The following is a 23,672-nucleotide window of genomic DNA, read 5'->3' as shown; positions in this document are numbered from 1 at the left end:
CCATAAAAGGAGCAAATGTTTTTTGTTGGTGTTTTCATAGTTTCGGTTTCTGAAAACTTTCTTGTTCTCCTTGTTTTTGTTTTTGTTTTGTTTGTTTTTTCTTTTCCTTCCAGCACCCTGTCCTTTTCAATGTTGTCTCCTTGAATTCCCAGGGTTCTCTCTAAGAGCCTTCTTTCTTCCTGTTTGGTTCTTGGGGTCGCCCGCGGGAGCACTGGGGGGCATGCATTTAAAGGCAGCCTCCAGAGGCTCCTGGCTGGCTCAGTAGGTGGAGCCTGTGACTCTTGATCTCGGGGTTGTGAGTTCGAGCCCCACATTGGGCATAGAGCTTACTTAATAAAAAAATAAGAATAAAATCAGTTTCCAGCTGGGTAAAGAAACCGTGCCTCGTAGTAGTACCAGCCAACATTTCGAGTGCCTCTCAGTAGTCCTTGCAACAGCCGGATGAGCGAGGGGCTGCTACTCCAGTCTTGCAGATGACAAGGCTGGGGCTTACGGAGGGGGATGGGACATGCCCAGGCCCTGTTGGGATTTGCCCTCAAGTCTGTGTGATTCTCGAGCCCTTGCCCTAAGCCTGGCGGTACACGTTTCCCTGAGTTTTCTTTGATTACAGGGGAGGTTAAACATCTCATTAGTTCCTTGCACCCTTGGGCATTTCTTTGGTGACGAGCCAGTGATTTACAGCCCTTGCCCTGTTTATGTCTCTAAGTTGTTATTTGCACTGGGGCTTCTGCAATCAGGCTTGAGTCTCCCCCCTGATGCTAGTCCTCTCTGCACCTGCCACCTGTATACAGCAGCTTCCACCCCAGCCCAGGCCACCGGATGCCACTGTGGGCTCGTCGCGATCTCCTTGTCTGGGACGTGCACTGATCCGCCCCTGCAGATCTCTAGCCGGTCACCTGATGGGCACCTCGCACTTGACAAGTTCAACCCAGGGCTCTCGACCGCCTTATTTCACTTCCTTCCCCATCCTGTGTTCCACATGTGCTCTCCCCTAGGTCTCCCCTCTCGGTCAAGGGCACCACCTTCCGTGAAGCTGCAGGGGCCCCAAACCGGGATGTCGCCTTGATTCCCATCTGCGCTAGGTTGTGTGGTGTCCCCCTGCCCCCTCTCCGTCCCAGTCTCTGTCCGCCTAGAACCTGTGGGTGTGGCTTTATTAGGAAATAGGGTCTTTGCAAATGTAATCAAGTTGAGATCATGCTGAATTAGGGTAAGCCCCAAATCCCATGTGACTGGTGTCCTTACGGGAAGAGACAAATATGGACACGGGCTTAGAGACCCATGGGGAGAAGATGGCCATGTGATGGGAATGAATGTCTACAACCCAAGGCATGCCGAGGATGGCTCACAGCCCCGGAGGCCAGAAGAGGCAAGGAAGGTTTCTTCTCTAGGGGCTTCAGAGGGACCATGGCCTCGCAGAGTCTTTGATTTTGGATCCATAGGCTCCAGAACCACGAGAGAATACAGCTCTGTTGTTTCCAAGCCCCTTGGTTTGTGGCATGTGGCTAGGCAGCCGCAGGAGACCCCTACGCTCTCTGTCACATGACCCTGCCTCATCCATTCCACCGACAAGCCCTGTCTCTCCCTCCAGAATACAGCCCAGACGTGCCCATCATTCTTCACCATCTGGTCTGCACTGTGGTCATCTCACAGGTGTGCCAGAGTGGCCTCTCTGGCTCTCTGCCACTGCTCCCGCCTCCCCGCCACCCTGTGTCTACACCCCTTCATCCACTGCAGCCTGTGTGAGCTTCTGTAAATGCACATTTCAGCTCCATTGCATCTGCCGCAGAGTTAAATCCTAGCTGCCCCACGATCTGCGAGGACCCTGCCCTTCTCTCTCTTCTCTGGTACCCCTCCCTGCCTCGGTCACTATGCCTGAGTCTTCTTTTCTGTCCTTAAACTTGTTCTGATCTCAGGAACGTGTTCCCTTTACTTGGAATTGAATATCGGCCCCTCTGATCATTCAGATCTTGTCTCAAATGTCCCCTCCCCAAAGAAGCCTTCCCTGACCACCCACGCAAAATAACTCCTCCCCGTCAGTGTCTGTCTCAGGGCAATGTTTTATTTCCTCTGTGTCATCCACTGTTCTCCGAATCTCTTATTTGTTTTCTTGGGTATTGTTTGTTGGCTCTTCCCAGAGAGGAATCTCTTCCTGGGCAGAGTGTGCCTGTCTTGTGTATTACAGCCCTCAGTGCCCCACTCGTTAACTGTTCCCTGAATTAATTAATGCTGCCCCCAGAATTGTCTTCCTAAATCATATTTGAGATCCTTTCCCCTGCCCCTGAAGTTCTCTGTGGTTTCCTGTTTCTTACTGAATAAAGTTTAAACGTCTTGGCATGGCATTCCCGGCTCTCCTGGCCTGTTCCCATCTCCTTCCCGTGCTTCTCCCTATATGTGTGCTCTGCCTTGACCTTTGCTGTTGCCTGAACCTGCCCTACCACTCCTGGAATGCTGAGTTTCTGCTCTGATTTCCCAGCCCCAACCCGGCTTGGCTTTTCGGGTTGCACGCACCCTGTGGTGCAGTGCTCTTTGTAGCCAGTCTTCCCAGGATCCCTCCGTGTGGACCTCCTTGGGTGCAATGCCTTTGGCCTCATGGTGTGTCGTCTTCTGCCACCTTCTCTCCCAGCTCCCTGCTCACTGTCTCCCACAAATGTGAGGCACAGTTCTTTGTGCACACAGGCCCGTGAGCACAAACGGACGCATCTCCATGTGTTATTGAAGTGGATTAAAACTTCGTGGGGCACCTGGGTGGCTCAGTTGGTTGAGTGACCGACTTCGGCTCAGGTCGTGATCTCGCGGGCTGTGAGCTCGAGCCCCGCGTTGGGCTCTGGGCGACAGCTTGGAGCCTGGAGCCTGCTTCGGATTCTGTGTCTCCCTCTCTCTCTGCCCCTCCCCCGCTCATGCTCTTTCTCTCTCTCTCTCTGTCAAAAATAAATAAACGTTTAAAAAAAATAAAAAACAACTTCGTGATCTGGTGGCAAGGTTGAGGCTACTCTGGCTGCTGGGGACGCCTCCCCTTTGTCATGTGTTTTACATATGGGTACACAGCATATGCTTTGTGCTTACACGTGTTGTATTATGCACCTGCAGACATGTGTATATGCAGTTTTCAGGATGGGTAAATTGGGCTTCTGTCCCTAGGAACCCCAGAGTTTAGATCATAAGGCTTTGATTTAAACTCTTCTCTCAAATCCTTTGCTCTCAAAATAGTAAAAATGGAGTCATATAATGAGCATTCTAACGCTTAGTATTTATAGAGTTTTTAGGCCAGTTTTTGTGCTAAGCATTTAACATGCATTATTGCATTAATCCTTGTAGCAGTTATAGGAGATAAGCCCCACCTCAGGGACGGTGTTATGCTCTAGAGCAGGGACTCAAGAGCCACAGTGACTGGATTTGAATCTTGGCTCTGCCAGTTACTAACTGCATGCCCTTGTCAATTACTTAAGTGCTCCGTGCCTCAGTTTCCCCAAATGTGGAATAGGGATAATAATAGCACCTAAATTTTTAAATGTTTTTTTTTAATGTTTATTTCTGAGAGAGAGAGACAGACAGACAGACAGACAAAGTGCAAGTGGGGGATGGGCAGAGAGAGGGAGACACAGAATCTGAAACAGGCTCTAGCTTCTGAGCTGTCAGCACAGAGCCCGATGCGGGGCTCGAACTCACAAACCGCAAGATCATGACCTGAGCCAAAGTCGGACACTTAACAGACTGAGCCACCCAGGTGCCCCCTAAATTTTTAAAAGAATATATTCATTTGTTTATTTTTGAGAGGGAGGGGACGGGCAGAGGGAGAGGGGAGACAGAATCCCAGGGAGGCTCCATCCTGTCAGCACAGAGCCTGTTGCGGAGCTTGATCCCACAAACTGTGAGATCATGTCCTGAGCTGAAATCAAGAGTCAGTTGCTTAACTGACTGAGCCACCCAGGTGCCCCCCAATAGTATCTAACTTTAAAAAAATCGTTTTATATGTTTATTTTTTTTGAGAGAGAGAGAACATGAGCAGGGGAGGGGCAAAGAGAGAGGGAGACACAGAATCCAAGCAGGTTCCAGGTTCCGAGCTGTTAAGACTATTAACTTTTTTAAAATTTTTTTTTAAAAAATGTTTTTATTTATTTTTGAGACAGAGAGAGACAGAGCACGAGCAGGGGAGGGGCAGAGAGAGGGGGAGACAGAATCTGAAGCAGGCTCCAGGCTCTGAGCTGTCAGCACAGAGCCCGACACGGGGCTCGAACCCACAGACTGAGATCATGACCTGAGCCGAAGTCAGACCCTTAACAGACTGAGCCCCCCAGGTGCCATTATGGTCCCTAACTTTTCACCTGAGGAGGATTACAAAGGTTCCTGGGGCGGAGTCAGTCTATCTATAAATGTTGTTATGATCGATTCCATTTTACGTATGAGGGTCACTATTCCACTATTATTTCTGTTTTCTGTGTGAAGACATAGGAGCCCTGGAGAGATGAATCTCTTCCCCAGGTCTCCCAGGCTGGGAGCTTAGGTTTGAATCAGGAAGTCCGACTCCACAGTCATGCCTTCTGTCCATTATGCCGCACTGCCTTTCACCAAGAGGGAGGAAGAGGGGAAAAGAGTGGGCGGGTGGGGCTAGCCAAGGTTGCCAGACCACATACACGTCCCTATGTGAATTTGAATACCAGATAAATAAGAATTCTTTCATATGAGTGTGTCCCAAATGAAAAAAAAAAATTCACTGTTTACCTGAAACTCCGATTTGCCTGGGTACCCCATATTTTGGTTTGCTAAATCAGGCAACCTAATGGGGGGGCTCTTTCATTCTTCAGTCCGTTCCTTAAGATTGTGTCCCACCATTCCTGACCTTCTCTCCATTTCCCCAGGGTCGCTGCCACCATACTGATGGGGGGGGTCCTTTGCACCCCCCAAGTGAGTTAGGGCAGGAAACGCGGAGAACCCATGTCGGCCTGAGTGGTAAAAATGAAATGTGATCTTCTTTGCAATAAACCCTGGCATCTTTCCTTCTTGACCATGAAGATTGTGTCCCTAAGCCTCGCTGCTAATTTTCTTTGAGCCAGGAGAGGGGCACAGAGCCAGTGGCATAGTGGTTTCTTGCCACCGGTGAGGGAGAATAGTGAAGTCGAAGAAAATCTTCAACCAGATCTTTGAGTTTTTCTCGGTGGGACCTCACAGCGTACTCTTCACTCCTCTGAACGTTGGCAGGGACTGCTTCCTCCTCAGCCAGACCTGGGACAGATTGGATCAGTGTGAGTGAGTGGTGGTGTCGGGGTAGGGGAGGCTTGACCAACTGGTGCAGTTGTCCATCAACAGGCCGAAGGGAAGAGGGTGCTGATAAATTGGTGGCTGGGTGCCACGGAGAGGTTGCTTTGGGCAACGTCATGTTCTCGCTCTCTTGGTGACCAGCTGGTGAAGAGGTCCAGTAAGGATGCCCTCCCCCCTTTTTTAGTGTACATGGCATTAATGATTTTGGCAGGCCGAAGGATTCTGGGAGTCCTCCCTCATCTGGCTAGACTGAATCTGCTTTGAACGGGCTGAGATAATTAGCATGCCTGCACCTGTCCATAATTCAGAATAACGGGTCTGTGGAAGAGGAATGGTAAGCTCAAACCAAAAGTCTAAATATTATTTGACTTTGGAACCTCGTGGTCTTGTCTTGGGTGCGGCTGAGGTCATTGCCAGTAGGTGCCCCAGTCCCGGGGGGCATCTGACACGACGCAGTTGCTTGGTAAATGTTGTTGAGCTGAGTTGTACTTGGAATAGGAACAGGAACGTAGGTTTGGAGCAGAACTGGGCTGGAGGGCTGACTTTTTCGGCTCTTTTCCCTCTGTTTGGGCAGGGCAAGTTAGAATTGGGTCGTTGGCCAGTGAATTGGAAGCCCAGATGTGCCTTCGGTGATTATTTTTGCTTTGCCTTCACCACGGAGACCTGTGGTCACTGAGAATGGATACTGAGAGGTCCTTTTGGGCATGATTAACGTATTTGCCTAATACTGCTGGCACTTCGTGTTTGATAATGGCCTGACTCCTAGCTCTGGGCATAGGCCTTGTCGGGTACTTGGTGATTGTGTTGGTCTATCCCCAGAGGGACCATGTTAGGGTGGACCCTAGACCCTGGAGACCCCATATACTGTTCATGGCACAAATGTGGCTCATCAAAATATGGGGGAGCCTCCCTGAGAGTCTTTAAAAAAGGAATATATGTCCAGATCTTACGGCGTCAGCCCAATGAGTTTTGACGGTTATATACACCTGTATAACCACCACCCAAAGGGGGGTTGAGAACATTTCTGTCACTCCAGGGAGAGTTTCTATTACCTACGCTAATTCTTCCTCTCTTCCCAGGCAATTACTTTATAATTTCCATCACCATATGGTTTTGCATATTCTTGAACTTAAGTGGTTGCATTTAAAAAATGCACAAGGAAAAAAGAAATAAAAAAATAAAAAAATAAAAATAAAACAGGGGCGCCTGGGTGGCCCAGTCGGTGGGGCATCAGACTCTTGATTTCTGCTCAAGTCATGATCCCAGGCTTGTGGGATCGAGCCCTGCATCGGGCTCCGCGTTGAGCATGGAGCCTGCTTGGGATCCTCTCTCCCTCTGTCTCTGCCCCTTCCTAGCTCGTGTGCTCTCTCTCTCTCTCTCTCTCTCTCAAAACAAACACAAATAAAATGAACAAGGCTATATGTACAGTGTTGTCAGGTGTCCTTCATTCAGCGTAATGATCTTGAGATTCATACATGTTGTGATATCAGCGGTTTCCCCCCTTTTTATTGCTAAGGAATGTTTCATTTTATAAGTGTAGCGTTAAGAATGTATATCTATTCTCCCACTGATGGACATTGGGTTCTTTCCAGGTTTGGCCTACGAATAAAGCTGCTGTGAACATTCTTGTGTAAGTCTTTGTGTGGATGTATGTTTTCATTTTTCTTGGGACAGCTATCCAGGAGAGGAATTACCGGGTCGTAGGGTAGTTTTTTTTTTTTTTTTTTTAAGCTCGTATGTTGTCTCCTACTTTGGAGCATGTGTGCAAACTTGTAGGCCAAGACCTTGCCCATCATTTTCACCGACTGGGTGTGGCTAACAAGAGTCAGGCCATTCAAGCCGGTCTGCATCAACTAATAACTGTAATTGAAGCGAAGTGTAAATTATTATAATTCTGAGTTGTTAGATTGAAGTCTGTAAAATCATATGAAGCTGGTACATTATGAGGGCTTTCTGATAAAAGAAAATTAAGTACAGATATGGCCCCTGTATCAATTTGATTCATGCTTGAGTCATGAGGACTAACCGGCTTGTCAAATTTGAGAGCTGACTCAATGCAGAATTCATGTGGCCACCCATCGTGGGGTCCTGGGGGGGGGGTGACTCAGTAGTCAGTGGGCCCGGCCAACCTCATTCTGGAGGGTTCTGATCCCACAACCTTGGGATCGTGACCTGAGCCGAAATCAAGAGTCAGACACTCAACCGACGGAACTACCCAGGTACCTCTTCCCTTTTTTGTTAAGAGGGAAATTTTGTTCTGTGGCTTGGATTTTCTTCCAGTCTTCAAACTGTCTTTGCTATCATAAAATAAATGCTTAACTGCACTCATCATGCCAGACTATTCTGATCCTTAAGGAACTCTTCACAAATTCATTTATATGATTTCCAGAGCAGAAATCGTCTCAAAATGGGCACTTAAGCAGAAATGAAAAGGTTTGCCTGCTGTGGGCTAGGTGTTTAGCTGATTGTTTTTGATTATTCTATGCTGGTACCTCTGACACCAGAGGGAAATTAATAGCATTGCAAAGTATGGATCCCTGTGGCATTTTACACCATATTTTGAGAAAAAAAAAGCATCATATGGGTTTTGCTAGCTTTTGGAAACTGCAGAAGGGAAGTGGGTGATGTTAGTCTCCAGCAATGTGAGAAAGAGCTTGCAAACACTTCTGCTGATTTTTAAATGTCTCCTGCAGTCCCTTTTGGCTCCCTGGTGTCCAGGCTGTGATTAGGAGCCTTTGACAAAATCATGCCGTCTGGGGCAGGGGGTGTCTCATTATCATGCAGAAACATTTCTGGAAATTGAGTTTTTGTCCATAGGATCCTTTTCTCCCAGTGGCTTTTTTTTTTTTTTCCACTGTGACAGCAGGCTCTTCTATTATTAAAACATTCAAAAATTGTATTATATATTTATTCATCACATTTACTTACATATTTAAGTATTTTAAAATTACATTGTCAATTTATTTTAAGGTTGTCCCCCAAAGATACGTGCGTGTGTAGTTTGAAAAGTCAAACTCTTGGGGCGCCTGGGTGGCTCAGTCGGTTGGGCTTCTGACTTCGGCTCAGGTGATGATCTCACAGTCCGTGGGTTCGAGCCCCGCATTGGGCTCTGGGCTGACAGCTCAGAGCCTGGAGCCTGCCTCGAATTCTGTGTCTCCCTCTCTCTCTGCCCCTCCCTCGCTTGCGCTCTGTCTCTCTCTGTCTCAAAAATAATAAAAACAGTTTAAAAAATTAAAAAAAAAAAGGCAAGTTCTTCTACAGGGTTGATTAACAAAAAGCAGCGATCTGCAGACCCTCCCCTCCCTCTTTCCTACGTCTCAGGGATGAGTATCAGTGTTTATTTGCTTCCAGATTTCTCAGCTGCACACCTACTCGGCCACTGCTTGGCTTTTTCAGCCTCAAATGTAGCCAGTGACTTCCAGGTGTGGAAGATGAGAACCCGGTTCTCTTATCTCCACCTGCATCCAATGCTGTAGATGTGTTGTATTTTTGGGGGGTTAGTTCAATAATCACAGCTTAATCATGGAATATTATTGAGCCATAAAAAGAATATAATTCTGACCCACACTGCAACATGGAGGAACCTCAAAAGCATTATGCTAAGTGAAATAATCCAGATGCAAAGGGAGAGATTGCACGTTTCCACTAACATGGAACACGTACGATAGGCAAATTCGTAGAGACGGAGAGTGGATTAGAGGTTATCAGGGGGCAGGGTAGGGGGAAGAGGACGGGAAAGTGAGGAGTTACTGTTCAGTGTTTACAGAGTTTCTGTTTGGGGTGGAAAGTTTTAGAAACAGCCGTGATGTTTGCACAACACTGTGAATGTAATTAATACGGCTGAATTGTATAGACCTTTAACGTGGTAACTTTTATGTTACGTATATTTTATCACAACAAATAAGCAAATCACTTAATAAACAATAATAGTCAGTTTACATTAAGACTGTAAATATTCTTGGGGCGCCTGAATGACTCAGTCGGTTGAGCGTCCGACTTGGGCTCACGTCATGATCTCACGGTTCCTGGGTTTGAGCCCCGCGTCGGGCTCTGTGCTGACAGCTTGGAGCCTGGAGCCTGCTTGGGATTCTGTGTCTCCTTCTCTCTCTGCCCCTCCCCAACTCACGCTCTGTCTCTCAAAAATGAATAAACATTAAAAAAAAAAAAGTAAAAAAAAGACTGTAAATAGTCTTCATGAATTTCCTTTCTTGTGCAGCTGTGTTTTCCAGCATTAGTAAAGGTCTTTTTTTCCCCTTTACTGGACACCAGGCTCCTGCCTAGAATCATAAGTCTGTCCTCCAGACATTAGCCAGGAGGTCTATGATTTTGCTCTTGCCTGGGAATCTTCTAGCCCCTCTTCTCCTTTGGGCTCTTGGCCCTGGGCCTGCTGAACTGTAGCTCCTGACACAGGGTGCCAGGATGTAAAGTCTTCAGCTGGCTTCCCCCCTGACCTGTGCAGGGAATCTGGGGAGGCAGAGTGCTCTGGAGAAGCCGCCCAGGGGGCAGGAAGTGGCCGGGGCCGGGGCAGGAGGGGGGCTGGAACGTGGGAGCACACTGGGCACTCCTGTTCCATACACGGGCTTTCACTTTCTCCTGTTTTCGGTGCGGTCCAGCCCCTAGCTGGGTGTGGAGTGGGGGTGGGGGTGTCCCCGAGTGTCTGGCAGGCCAGTTGCTTGGCCATGTGAAGTTCAGGAAGAATCTGGGATCTGATGGCTTTCCAGCCTTTCCACCAGTCTTTTTTGCCACCCCATCTGCACCCCCATTTTGGATGGGTCTGGGCCCCTCCATCCCTGGGCTGCTCTGGGTTCTGTGGGGGGAACCACCTTAGGTCAGCCTTCTCAGGGTCTCTGTCAGTCCTTACCTGCCCCTCCTTTCCCTCTCCTTTCCTTTTTTGTGATCAAGATCCTTCCCGTCCGTATACTTTAAGTCCAGAGGGAATTCAGGAGCCAGCAGTCTGTGTTCGATCAGCCACCTGTAACCGAAAGTTCCACAATTTCAATTTCACGGTATTCCCAAATGGGCTAGGATTGACACACAGCAGCACGGTAAACATTGCTGTTTTAAACACAGTCAACACTGACAGTTATATTTAGGGGGAAATCGTTCTCTGCTTAGACATACTGAATAGGTGACATTGTGAATGTTACTGTTTCTGAGGAATTTCAAACATCTAGGGGATGGAATGGAGCTTTGGCGTTAAGAGCGTGGCCTGGGTTTTAGATCCCAGCTCGGTGACTTCCTGCTGGGTGTCCTTGGGTGACTTACCCTCTCTGAGCCCCAAGGAGGGAGGCCGTGGTTTCCCAGAAGTGAAGCTTGTGAGGGACACAGTCCCCTCCGGCTACCACGCATAGTGCCGCCCCAGGCCGGTCACTTTGCTGACCCCACAAAGCAAACCGCGGGCCCTCTTGGCTTCGAGTCTTTGCTCGCACAGTTTACGATCCTTGGCTGCAGTGATCCCCCTCAGTCTTCTCTCAGGCCTTGGCAACTGTTATTATTAATTTTTAATAAACTCTTTGGAAGTATTTTAGATTTTGAGAGAACATTCAAAAATAGCACAGGGAATTTCCGCAGACCCTTATCCAGTTTCCCCTAAACATCTTACATAACCACAGCCCATTTGTCTAGGCCAAGAAATTAACACTGGTACGTTACTCTTCCCTACAGCCCAGACGTTCAGTTGGATTTCACTGTTTTTCCCCCGCTGATGACCTTCCTCTGTTCCCAGGATCCAGTCTGGGATGTATGTTGCATTTAGAGCGTCCTTGTTTTAAAGCGTGGTCTGTAAGGGAGGAAGGTGTGCCTCTCATTCAGAGCCCTACACGGAAAGCATAATGTACGTGGGCTTTGTTTTGAAACTGCCAGCTTTATGCTGCTAGGGGGGACATTATCTTCTTGTTTGCCTCCCTCTAAGGCAGTCATGGGCTAAGGGTTTCAGTTTTTAAGGTTTATTTCGGTTTGTAAGGTCTGATGAATCTTGCAGAGAAAAATGTTCCACAAGATCATTTCTCCTGTTGATGAGTTGCCAAAGATTTCCCAGTGCTGCGTTTTCTTGGAGCAGCTTATATCCCAATGGTGGGGAATGGCCATGGGATCGATTACATTTGATTATTGCTAAAACCGATTCATCACAGGCTGTCATCGTGGGATGCCTTGCCTGGGAATGAGGGAGGCACTAACTTTACCTTTGTCTTTACTCGGTAGCCCTTAGAATTTCTTAAAAGACCCCCAGGGGTTGGTGGAGGTGGGGGAGGGGTGGGGCTGACCTGATGTGGGAGGGTGCAGTCAGTTTTGGATTACATCAGCTTGCGCTGGGGCTTTGGGAAAGCCACTGGATCCCTTCAGGTCTCTGTTTTCCCACCTGTCAAACGAAGCACTTGGACTGGCCAGCCTCCCGAAACCCCTTTCAACTCTAAGAGTGCAATTCTATCAGGAGATTGTATTCAATGGATTACCTGTGATGCTCTGAAAATTCTATACAATCTTCTTTCCACACCTAAGAAAAACTCCATTACTTTAAACAGTGACTCATCCAGTGTTTGTCTAAGAACTGAAGACATTTGAGTACGAGCCTATATAGTACTTAATTTGGAAGGTAATTTAGGTAGCAGACTAAAAAATGAGTGTTGAATCACTTCCCGATGACGACGCCTTCTTTTGATTTCCCTGCCCCCCCCCCCCCCCCCCCCCATCGCTCCCCTTCACTAGCAGGGATAACAGAGGATTCATTTGGGCCAACCTGTATTGAAGAGCTGCTCTGCCCAGCACTGCCCAGGTCTGTGGTGCTAGGATACAGAGATGCTCACAGCGTGGCCCTAATCCTAGTCCCAGGGGAATATGGACACAAATAATGACTCCAGTGTGTTGGAAAGGGGCCACCCTGGAGGAGGGGTAGGCAGCGAGATGGGGCCAAGCGGGGGAGCCTGCTGAGTGCAGGCAGACTCAGAGAAGAATCCGGCAACACCACTTTGACACTTAACTTCCTGCCAGGAACTAGGTTGGTGTGGTATATGCATCCGCCGGTGGAATTCTTTGAGACAATCTTGTTACGTAGTAGCATTGGTTTGCTCAGAACTGTGCTGCAGAGAGCTTAGGTTGCTTGCTGAGGCTACCTAACTACCAAATGGCGGAGCCGACATTCAAATTTGAACCTGATTCTAAATCCTGTGTTTTCCTGTCCATTGTATATGTGGACCCAGATAAAGGGTTTTGGATGCTTGAAGAAAGGGCCATGAGAGGTAGGTAGGTCTTGGTGTTTTGGCATTTTCGCCGATGAAAGTGCTTGGACCAAGGCAAGTTGGCTGGGGGTTTCAGCTCATAACCAGGGGCTGTAGGGCAAGATCATTGCACTAATGATCTACTGGTTAGGGCAAGCCCAACTGTTTTGGTTTTTGTTTTTTTTTAATTGAGACCAAATTTACCTACCGTTAATCATTTTATAGTGCCCAAGTCAGTGGCATTTAGTATGTTCACAATGTTGTGCAACCACCACCTCTGTCTAGTTCCAAATATTTTCATCACCCCCAAGGACGGCCCTGTACCCATGAAACAGTTGCCTCCCCCCCGCCACCCCTCCACCCATTTCCTGTCCCCACCACCCCCTGTCCATCACTGATCTGTTTTGTGTTGAGGATTTACCTGTTCTGGATACTTTGTGTAAATGGAATCATATATACTATGCGACCTTTCCTGTCTGGCCTCTTGCACTTTGCATAATTAATATTTTCAAAGTTTACCGATACCATAGTATGGACCCAGCGCTCCATTCCTTTCCAGGGCTGAAAAGCAGTCCGTCATCTCTTAAGGGACATTTGGGGCTGTTTCCATCTTTTGTCAGTGATGAACAAGATGAACATCCACTTTTTTTTTTTTAACATTTATTTATTTTTGGGACAGAGAGAGACAGAGCATGAACGGGGGAGGGGCAGAGAGAGAGGGAGACACAGAATCGGAAGCAGGCTCCAGGCTCCGAGCCATCAGCCCAGAGCCCGATGCGGGGCTCGATCTTACGGACCGCGAGATTGTGACCTGAGCTGAAGTCGGACGCTTAACCGACTGAGCCACCCAGGCGCCCCGAACATCTACTTTTTAAAATCAAGTCTTGTCATCCATTCATTCATTCGCCCCTCTGTAGGGATCATGTTGAGGTCAGGATGGGGCTGAGACACCACGGGAGGCATGTCAAGAAGAGAGCCAGGGCGGGACCACCCTTAGTGGTGGGAAGAAGGGCAGAGTACACACATTAAAAAAAATAAAAAAATAAAATAAAATAAAATAAAATACATTCAAAAGAATGTAGGGGCTCCTGGGTGGCTCAGTCGGTTAAGTGTCTGACTTCATCTCAGGTCATGATCTCACAGTCCGTGAGTTCGAGCCCCACGTCAGGCTCTGTGCCGATAGCTCAGAGCCTGGAGCCTGCTTCGGACTCTGTGACTCCCTCTCTCTCAGCCCCTCCGCCGCCCACACTCTGTCTCTCTCTCTGTGTCTCTCAAAAAATAGATAAATGTTAAAATACATTAAAAAGAATGTATTTCCTCCTTAGCTCTTTTTTTGCAGGAGTTGTTATTATTGAAATGCTCACTTCCTTGAGCTGCTTTGATCATTTAGCACAAAACTGGGCCACTTTGGCCGGTTTAGCAACCTCTGGCTTGGAGGATGGACTTCACAAAAGCTTTCCCATAGCGCGTTTGATCGATTGGGTTTTATGTTTTCTTTTTGGCGGTAAAGAGGCAAACAAGGACTTTGGGGAACAGCGAGGTCCCTGCCGTGTACCCCAGAACCTGATTATGCATGCCTTTCGTAGACAAAGGTGGGAAGAGGAAGGTACCCACTGTCTGCTCCTCAGGCTTCTATCCAGTGTCTTCAGGGCTGGTGCTGCTAGACCAGTTTTTGCCTTTATAAGCAGGTTTGCATCAGTGGGAAGGCTTTCGAGATCTGTCATCTGGGGTCATAAAGGGACCAGCTGGCAAGGACTTTCCTGTGGAGCCCGTTACCTGAAATCTTGAGCCCTCTCCTTGGTAACCTATCCCCTCCAGGCTCTGCTCCTTAAGGCTGAGAGTCCATCGGCACACGACTTCTTGCCTCTCTACAGCTAGTCAGTGTCACTACGTCCACATCAAAAAATGCTTAACATTTAAAGGAGCTTTTCTAGTATCGAGAGTTTCAGGCCAGCCAGCTACGTTGGGGGAATTACTAAATAGGACTTACCATACAGTCCAGCAGTGGCACTCCTCGGTATTTACCTGAACGAGCTGAAAAGTTCCATCTACGCACAAACCTGCACGTGATGCTTAGAGCAGCTCTATTCATCATCGCCAAGACTTGGAAACAACGAAGATACCCCTCTGCAGATGAATGCATAAATAAACGGTGTCCGTCCAGGCAATGGAATATTGTTCAGAGCCCAAAAGAAATGAGCTAGCAAGCCATGAAAAGACGTAGTGGGGGCGGGCGCCTGGGTGGCTCAGTCAGTTGAGGGTCCGACTTTCGATTTCAGCTCAGGTCACAATTTCACCATTTGTGAGTTCCAGCCCCTCGTTGGGGTCCGCGCGGGCAGTGCGGAGCCTGCTTGGGATTCTCTGTCTCTCCCCTCGCCTGCTTGAATGCGCATATGCTTGCCCTTTCTCTCTTTCAAAATAAATAAGCTTTTTTTTTTTTTTTTTTTTTTTAAAGAAGACACAGAGGCATCTTAAAAGCATATCACTAAGTGAAAGCAGCCAATCCAAAAAGGCTACACACTGTAGCGATTGATTCTGTCTGTATGACATTCTGGAAAAGGCAAAACTATGGAGATGGTAACAGGATCAGGGGTCTCCAGGGGCTAGGAGGAGGGAAGGATGGATAGAGCACACGGGAGTTTTAGGGTCGTGAAACTACTCTCTCTGATACTGGAGGAGTGGATACTTGTCTTTATGTGTTTGTACAAACCCATAGAACGTACAGCTCCAAGACTGGTCTCAAATGTAAACTATGGGCTTTGGACGGTAATGGTGTATCAATATGGTGTAACAACTATGCCACCGAGGGGTGGGAGGTTGATAGTGGAGAGGTTGTGCAAGATGGCGGGGCGGCGGGGGGGGGGCTTCTCTGTAATTTCTGCTCTATTTTTCTGTGAACCTGTAACTGCTCTAAAAAAATTGTAATGCATGCCTTCATATGCTGTATTAGTTTCTTGTTGCTGCTGTAAGAAGCTACACAAATGTAGTGGCTTAAAGCAACACAAACATGCTATCCGAAAGTGCTAGAGGTCAGAGGTCAGGAGTCCAAAATGGATACAGTCAAGGTGTTCTCCAGGGTGCCTTCCTTCTGGAGGCTCTAGGGGAGAATCTGTTGCCTTGTCTTTTCCACTTTCTGGAGGCCGCCTGTATTTCTTGGTTCACGACCTTTTTCTCCATCATCAAGCCAGCCCGACAGCATCTTCCAGTCCCTTACTGACCGTGACCTCTGCTCTTGTCATTACATCTTTCCTGTGACGCTTATTTTTTACAATTATTTTGTAATGTTGATGTATTTTTGAGACAGAGAGAGAAAGAGCATGAATGGGGGAGGGGCAGAGAGAGAGGGAGACACAGAACCTGAAACAGGCTCCGGGCGCTGAGCTGTCAGCACAGAGCCCGAGGCGGGGCTCGAACTCACAAACTGTGACATCATGACCTGAGCCGAAGTCGGACACTTAGCCGACTGAGCCACTCAGGCAACCCTGTGACTCCTCTTGTTGTCTCATGGAAACCCTGTGATCCCATTGGCTCCATCCAGATCATCCAGCATAACCTCCCCATATCAAGATCCTTAACTTGATCACAAGTACAGAGTCCCCTTTGCCATGTAAGGTGACATATTCACAGGTTTTGGGGATTGGGATGTGGCTGTCTTTGGCGGGGCAGGGGGGAAGTCACCACATCTTCGTGTACCACATCTGCCCTTTAAATAACTTTTCTTTGGGCCTTGTGGTCGCTTGGGACAGGCAACCCAATACTATCTCATGACTGTTCTCTGGTCTTTTTTCTAGTTTATGTGGGTGGCAGGGATGGTGAGGAAAAGAAATGAAGGAAATCCAGTTGGGTCCAGTTGGGTATCTGGAAGGATGAAGAATAGTGATTCCCAAGGAGGGGTCCACCCGAATCATCTGGGCTGCTTTTCTGTTTAAAGCACCCCAGATTCTGGCATACCCCTGCCTTGAGGGGCACATCTCTTTTGCCCTGTACCTCGTGTCACTTGTCCACGGGAACATTTTGTATTTCTCATCTGGAGGGGCAGAGGAAAGGTTGGCACACAGGGATGCTGAGGGACGGAAAGGAGCTGGGGCAGAGGGAGACGCACTTGGTGTGCAAGACGGGATGGGGAACCGAGGCTGAGGAAGTGCCCCCGACCCGTGGCATCGACAAGGATAGGGTGCCGGGAGGGATTGAAGGATGAGATGAATGGCTTTCCTGGATGGTACCATTTTAGAGTTGCTGATGGTGGGGCCGTATGGAAGGCCCTGGAACGTGCAGGGAAAGAGGTTGCTGGACAGGTGCGTGCAGATCCTCCTTGGTGTGGAGTTCACCACGAACAGCAGCTCTCAAAGGCTGTTGAATTCTAAAGCCAGTGAGACAACAGTCTGGGACGTGTTGGGCTGTGTCACGGAGAAGGGGCCCACAGGCTTCCTTGGATGACCTCGTGAAACTGAACTGATGAGACATTTTCTTTCTTTCTGGAAGTTTCTGAGGCAGATACAATTTTCCGGGGGGTGGCCCTAAGACTTTTGCTAGGAGAATCGGGCCCAGAGCAATTGATCATGTGTGGATGATTGTTGGCAGAAGAGAAATTACTTTCTGCATGGGTTTATTCTTTATTGTTGCTTTTGTAATGCCTGGTTCTGTCACTCTGAGTGTTATTTTGGAGATGGGTGATGCAGATTTTTTTTTTTAAAGGCAAGGCATAATTAAATAATTTTTAGAAACCCATTCAACACTTTGCATGTCAGTGACGACTGTCATATGGTTACGATGGGTAGTGGGTGTATCTGCCAAGGAGATGTCACAGCATCTGTAAGAGTAAACAGCTATCGACGAGTGTTTACTTCGGTAAACACTGGAAAGTTTTATCAAATTGACCTCACTGAGGTTTTTTTGGGTTCAGCTTCATTTTTCTCTTTCCTTTCATGTTTCTGCCCTCATCGAGGTGATTAGGTCCTACTTGTTCAGTTCAGGATCTACCATTTATTGGCTGTGCGCCCTCGTGAAAATTCTTACTACTTCTAGATTCAATTTCTTTCTCTACAGATAGTAATAGAAAACAGCATCTGCCTCCCAGGTTGTGGCAATGATAGAATAAGGTATCAAAGATACATTTCCCTGGAAATAGCAGGCGTTCTGTGAGCATTAGTTCCCTTCTTTCCTTTGAGAGATAACAAAGTTGGCAAGACTGAGCTGATATTGATCAGTGGTTGTCCTCAAATATTTCAAAGGGTGCCACGTGTCAAAGAGGAAGGATACCTTCTTTGGTGCCTCAGAGAGCAGACCTCGAAAGCTAACAGGTAAAAATGGAAGGGAGACAGACACGTGTGACACACATCTACTGTGACAACCAAAACTGCCTCTAGACATGGCCAAACGTCCCCTGGAAGGTACAGTTGCCCATGGGTGAGAACCACTGGATTAGAGGCTAGATGACAGTATCTAGGACTCCATTCTCCCAAGGTCAGCTCTAGTCTGCCCCATGTTTTGTTCCTACGGCACTTGTTCCAGGCATTCTGGCGGTGGCCTTTCGGTTTGAGATAGTACCTACCGTGGAAGACTGAAGGCCTAGCACATGTGTTGGGTTCAGTTCAAGGGCAACTAAAGTCTGCACTTGAAACACCTTCTGTGTGGTTGGTTTAATGGCTTATTGTTCACTGTGGTTTTTACAGGTCATGTTAGCGGCTTCTTACTGGTCTCTCCTGGCCCCGGCAGTGGAGATGGCCACGTCCTCTGGGGGTTTTGGTGCCTTTGCCTTCTTCCCTGTGGCCATCGGCTTCACTCTCGGAGCTGCGTTTGTCTACCTGGCTGACCTCCTGATGCCTCACCTGGTGAGTACCACTCTTCACACTTGACGTAGCCATTCATGTCTCTGTTGAGCAGCCAGTGATATTGAAATAGATATTTTAAGGCATTTAGGGCTTTTACCTAGAGGCACTGAATTGTGACTGTTTTTTTTCCCCCTAAAAGAAAATAAGCTCTTGGTAATATGACTAATCGTTCCCTTAGTTACATTTTGGTGAGTTCAGATTTTAAATGTCAGATTTCATTATAAATATAGAGTATAGCTGATGTCGTACTCTGTGGCACTGTGTATATGAGCGGACCTAGAAACCGGGAGAAGTGAGTGAATATGATCATGGTCTTGACCCTTAAGGAGCGTTCACTGTCATCAGGGAGATGACGACATACCCAACTCTAGCCTAAGACCATTGGCCAAGCGTCACATGGACGGGAGCTTATTTATAGGAGGATGAAGTGGGGACATTGGGTAGCAGGGCTCTGAGTTTGAATTCACTTCTGCCATTTGCTGGTTGTGTGTCCCTCAGCTCCATTTTTCCTTCCTATAGCTTGAGGATAACTCCCTTCAGGGGCTGCAAAGTAAAAATTTAAAAATCTAGGGGCACCTGGGTGACTCAGTTGGTTAAGCAGCCGACTTTAGCTCAGGTCATGATCTCATGGTCTGTGAGTTCAAGCCCCGAGTCGGGCTCTGGGCTGACAGCTCAGAGCCTGCAGCCTGCTTCAGATTCTGTGTCTCCCTTTCTCTCTGCTCCCCCTCTGTTCGTGCTCTGTCTCTCTCTGTCTCAAAAATAAATAAACATTAAAAAAATGTTAAAAAAATGTTTTTTAAATCTAAAAAGGCACCAGAATTGGGGGGTTGGGGGTAGCCAGAGATGTTAGGCCTTTTTGGTAAACTAGGGCTGGTGGGTTGGGTTTGGGGGATGAGCGTCTACTTACTCATGCAGTAGCATGGTACGAACCACAGCCCGCCATCTGGCTGTGATCACTGACAGAGAGAGCCAAGGTCAAGCCACGAGCTTGTAACTGAATGCCATTGGTTAAAATCAGGTAGTCTGCATATACTGTTGTCAGTGGAGAAAAGTCAGTCTCAGTAAGAACCCAGTACGGGAACATACAGCCTCACCAGATGCTGTGTCCCAAGCAGCCCTAGAGGCAGGCAGAAGTTCTCCGTGAGATCTGAGCTCGTGCTTGAATTCTCTGCTCACCCAGAAAGGGAAGAGGAGGAGGAAGGACCCTATCGGGGAGAATGAGGTTGAAGGTTATTGCTTCTGTTGGATTCTGATGAGCTGGGATCAGGTCAGGCTCACAGGAGTCAGCTGGACATCTATCCCAAGAGGTACTCTGACATTGTCTTCCCTGCCTTTCTGTCCTCTTTCTTGCCTTAAATTCCTGACCGGAGAGGGGTGCCTGGGTGGCTCAGTCGGTTAAGCGGCCGACTTCGGCTCAGGTCACGATCTCACGGTTAGTGAGTTCAAGCCCCGCGTCGGGCTCTGTGCTGACAGCTCAGAACCTGGAGCCTGTTTCAGATTCTGTGTCTCCCTCTCTCTGACCCTCCCCCGTTCATGCTCTGTCTCTGTCTCAAAAATAAATAAACGTTAAAAAAAAAAAAAAAAAATTCCTGACGGGAGAGAGAGAAGGACGGGTTCTTGGGAACCTGGCCCTGGGGCTGGTAAGAAGCTGATGACTCATGTCCCAGAAAGACCAGCCTCTGGACCAGAGAGCTGGATGTGATGGTTGGGTGGAGAGGCATGATATTGTCTTGGAGGAAAGACCATGTATCTTTTTTTTTTTTTTTTTTTTTTTTTTATCGAGAGCTTGAATGTCAGTGTCACTTTCTGCCCCCTGGACCCTTGGCTTCCTTGCTATTCATTATGTTGCATGATAATGACTTTGAGAGGTCTCCTGTGTGGGCTGCCATATTCTGCTCTCAAATCCACCCTAGTAATGTGTGGACTTGCTGTTGGGATGTATTCTACTGGCCCTGGCAGGAAGATCTGACAGCCAATGGCCTTAACTCTTGCAACAGCAGTCCAGGGGCTGGCTCAGCAGCTCTGCACAGCCCCCGCTGGGTCTCATTCTGCCCTTCCTACCTAGTCCCCACTGGGCTTCTAAGACAGTCTCTTGTAGAGGGCTCTTTGCACTCATGATGGGCCACTGCTCACTGGTACTGGGGGCAGGCAGGAGGTCCCCAGCTATATTTGATCAGCTGTCTGAACGTGCGGACTTTCTCTGGGCAGTGTAAATAGTCATTGGCTAATTTGCACCAGGCAGCAGCACATTTTTTTAACCTTTTGCTTGATGTCTATTCTAATATATGCTTTGAATATGGAGAAGATCCCAGGGAAAAGTCTTGGACAGACTACAGAAAATTAGGAATGGCTTGGGAGTGGCGGCTGAGCATCCAGGGAGAGAACTTGAAGGGGCTTGAGAAAGGACATAATAACTGTTAATGCTCAGAAGCTCGCTAATCAACAGAAAGATCAGCCTGAGAGTAAACATCTGTTCTAGGACAATAAATAAAAAAAAATTTTTTTTAATGTTTATTTATTTTTGAGGGAGAGGAGCAAGTGAGAGAGACAGAGCATGAATGGAGGAGGGGCAGAGAAGGAGACATAGAGTCTGAAGCAGGCTCCAGGCTCTGAGCCGTCAGCACGGAGCCCGACGTGGGGTTCGAACCCACGAACCGTGAGATCATGACCTAAGCTGAAGTCGGACACTTAACTGACTGAGCCACCCAGGCAGGCGCCTGTGTTCTAGGACATTTTAAAAGAAATTAATTCTGGCCATTGATATGAGAAGGGGAATTTGCCCTGGAAGGTCTTATAAAAGGATAAGAATGATTTATAATTGCTATAGTCACCGAATACAGATGCTGCCATTGACGAGTGGTGCTTTGAAGCCCGACCCGCCATCGCTGTGAGACAGGACGAGGTTTCCTGGGTTTCACTGCTAATTTGCTTTCCAGACCCAGAAAGGGCAGCAGCTTGGATCTGTCGAAGATGCTTTCTGGAGTCTGAGTTCATGGGTTTTGACCTGGAGTCCTGGTGGTGGTCCCGCACTGATTGAGCGCCCCCAGGGAAGGTAGTGGTCTCAGGCAGCTGAGAAGGCAGTTTGGGAGCCCAGACTCTTGGGTTTATGGGAAGGAGATGGTTAGCAACCCACTCCGTTTCTGTTCATGCCGCCTTTCACATTTATCTGTTGCCCTTTTGCAGCCCAAGCAAAATATTGCTCATGAAAAGGGTTTTACTCCTAACAGCCTGTCAGGTTAACCCTGTTGTGGCTTTGTTAACTTCAGATACATCAAATCGCTCCCTGAACTGGATATTTGTTTTCTTTTCTTTATCGGGGAGTAAAGCAGAGAAAGCTCAGGCAGTAACTGTTCATGGGCAATGAGCTCACAGAGGTTTACGGAGATTTTGCCAAATGGTGTCTTTTTTTTTTTTTTAATTAAATTTGTCTATTTTTGAGAGAGAGAGAGAGAGAGAGAGAGCGAGAACGCGAGCACAGGGCGGAGAGAGAGGGAGACAGAGAATCCCAAGCAGGCTCCGCACCGTCAGCACAGAGCCCGACAAGGGACTAGACCTCATGAACTGTGAGATCATGACCTGAGCTGAACTCAAGAGTCAGACACTTAATTAATCGCCTGAGCCACCCAGGTGCCCCTGCCAAATGGTGTCTTAATGGGAGAGGGGAGGAGGCTGGGGGTAGGCACACAGGTGCCACCTCCTAGACCTCAGGAAGAAGGCTGGCCAGAGGGGGCTGATACATGTGACTGGGACCAGCCCAAGCCCAGGGCTCCCTTTGGAGGCCCCAGGGAGAGACAGAATGGATATTAAAGAGCTGTTTGGAGACATTGGCATTATTATGATCTTTGCAGTTTTATTTCTATATGAAGGTAAGGATAGCAGCAGGTGGGAAGCCTTCACCCTGAATTTAAAGCAGTGATTTTCTACTGGTGGGTAGAAGGGTAGGGTTGGGAAGGACGGTAGGGTGTGTGTTTCCAAGGCCTCCTGTCTTTCTTTTTAATCCCATTACTATTACACCAATACAACACAGAAATCTCACCATAAAAACTAAAAAAACCACAACAAAACCTTACGTGAAATTCCCTTCGTGCTATATAGACTGTGTTCCCCTCAAATTCATGTGGCGAAATCCTGACCCCCAATGCGATGGTTTTAGGAGGCGGGGCCTTCTGGAGGCGATCAGGTCACGAGTGTGGTGCCCTTACAGTGGGCTCAGTGCCCTTATAAAGAGGTTCCCAAGAGCTCCTTGCCCCCCCTGGCAGGTGAGGACACACGGGGACACACGGACACAGTCTATGAACAAGAAACCAGACCCTGATTCTTCCAGCGCTTTGATGTGGGACTTCCCAGCCTCCAGAACTGCGAGAAATCCGTTTTTGTCGCACATAAGCCACTCTGCTTATAGTCATTTTTAAATAGGTTTTATTTTTTTAAGTAATGTCTACACCCAGCATGGGGCTTGAACCCACAACCCTGAGATCAAGAGCCATGCGCTCCACCGACTGAGCCAGCTGGGAGCTGGCCATTTTTTTTATAGCCATTTTTTTATAGCGGCCTGAGTGGACTATGACATTTCCATCTTCCTGTCCTTTCCCAGACCAACCGTTGTTATTAGTTTAGGGGGTATCCTTCCAGATTTTTTTTTTCTCTCTTCTTCCTGCAAGAAAACGAATTATGTTGTGTGTTTTAAACAGTGAAATAGAAACACGTTCCCCCTTTGCTTGTATCGCCCGAGTGTGCTTTCAATCCGCTCTAGAGCAGTCCCAGCTCTGCCTCATTTAGAGCTCCCTTCTCTCGTGAATGTGTGTGCATGCAGTTTTATACCATTGGAAATTGTCTGTGCATTCTCTGGTGTGTTATTTAAAAAAAATTTTTTTTAATGTTTATTTATTTTTGAGAGAGAGAGACAGAGTGTGAGCGGGGGAGGAGCAGAGAGAGAGGGAGACACAGAATCTGAAGGAGGCTCCAGGCTCTGAGCTGTCAGCACAGAGCCTGACGTGGGGCAGGAACTCATAGACCGCGAGATCGTGACCTGAGCTGAAGTCGGCCGCTTAACCGACTGAGCCACCCAGGCGCCCCTCTTGTGTGTTATTTTTAAATTTGAAATGACTTTTATCTGCAGTCATTTTAATACCTATGCAGCACCCCACCACCTAACTTGTATGTATGTAGTTTGCCGGGTGATTTCCCCATCATTGAGTAGCTAGATCCCTCCGTGCTATTACGTATGTATACATGTACATCTGGAAATGTAATTTTGTTTTGTGTTTTCTGAAAAACAAATGGTAACATACTGTCTGTGTTGTTGCTACTTGCTTTTTTCAGCTTGCTTTCTGTCTTGGCAGCCTTCTCCCTGGGAGCTGTGTGCTCCCCA

At 47.9% G+C, this 23,672-nt stretch overlaps 1 protein-coding gene across 3 annotated transcripts in view; it reads left to right on the top strand.

The window, feature by feature from the left end:
- Positions 1-23,672, top strand: part of SLC39A11 (solute carrier family 39 member 11) — a 344,617-nt gene that overhangs the window by 25,995 nt on the left and 294,950 nt on the right. For all 3 annotated transcript variants that reach the window (XM_049637703.1, XM_049637702.1, XM_049637701.1), the window contains exon 4: positions 18,143-18,301. In XM_049637703.1, coding sequence (XP_049493660.1) covers positions 18,143-18,301 — 159 coding nt within the window. The remainder of the gene's footprint in view (positions 1-18,142; positions 18,302-23,672) is intronic.

This window comes from Panthera uncia, chromosome E1 (genome assembly GCF_023721935.1).
Source record: "Panthera uncia isolate 11264 chromosome E1, Puncia_PCG_1.0, whole genome shotgun sequence".
Taxonomy (NCBI): Eukaryota; Metazoa; Chordata; class Mammalia; order Carnivora; family Felidae; genus Panthera; species Panthera uncia.
The sequence above is the reverse complement of the archived record's forward strand: the minus strand, read 5'-3'. Positions and strand labels throughout refer to the sequence as shown.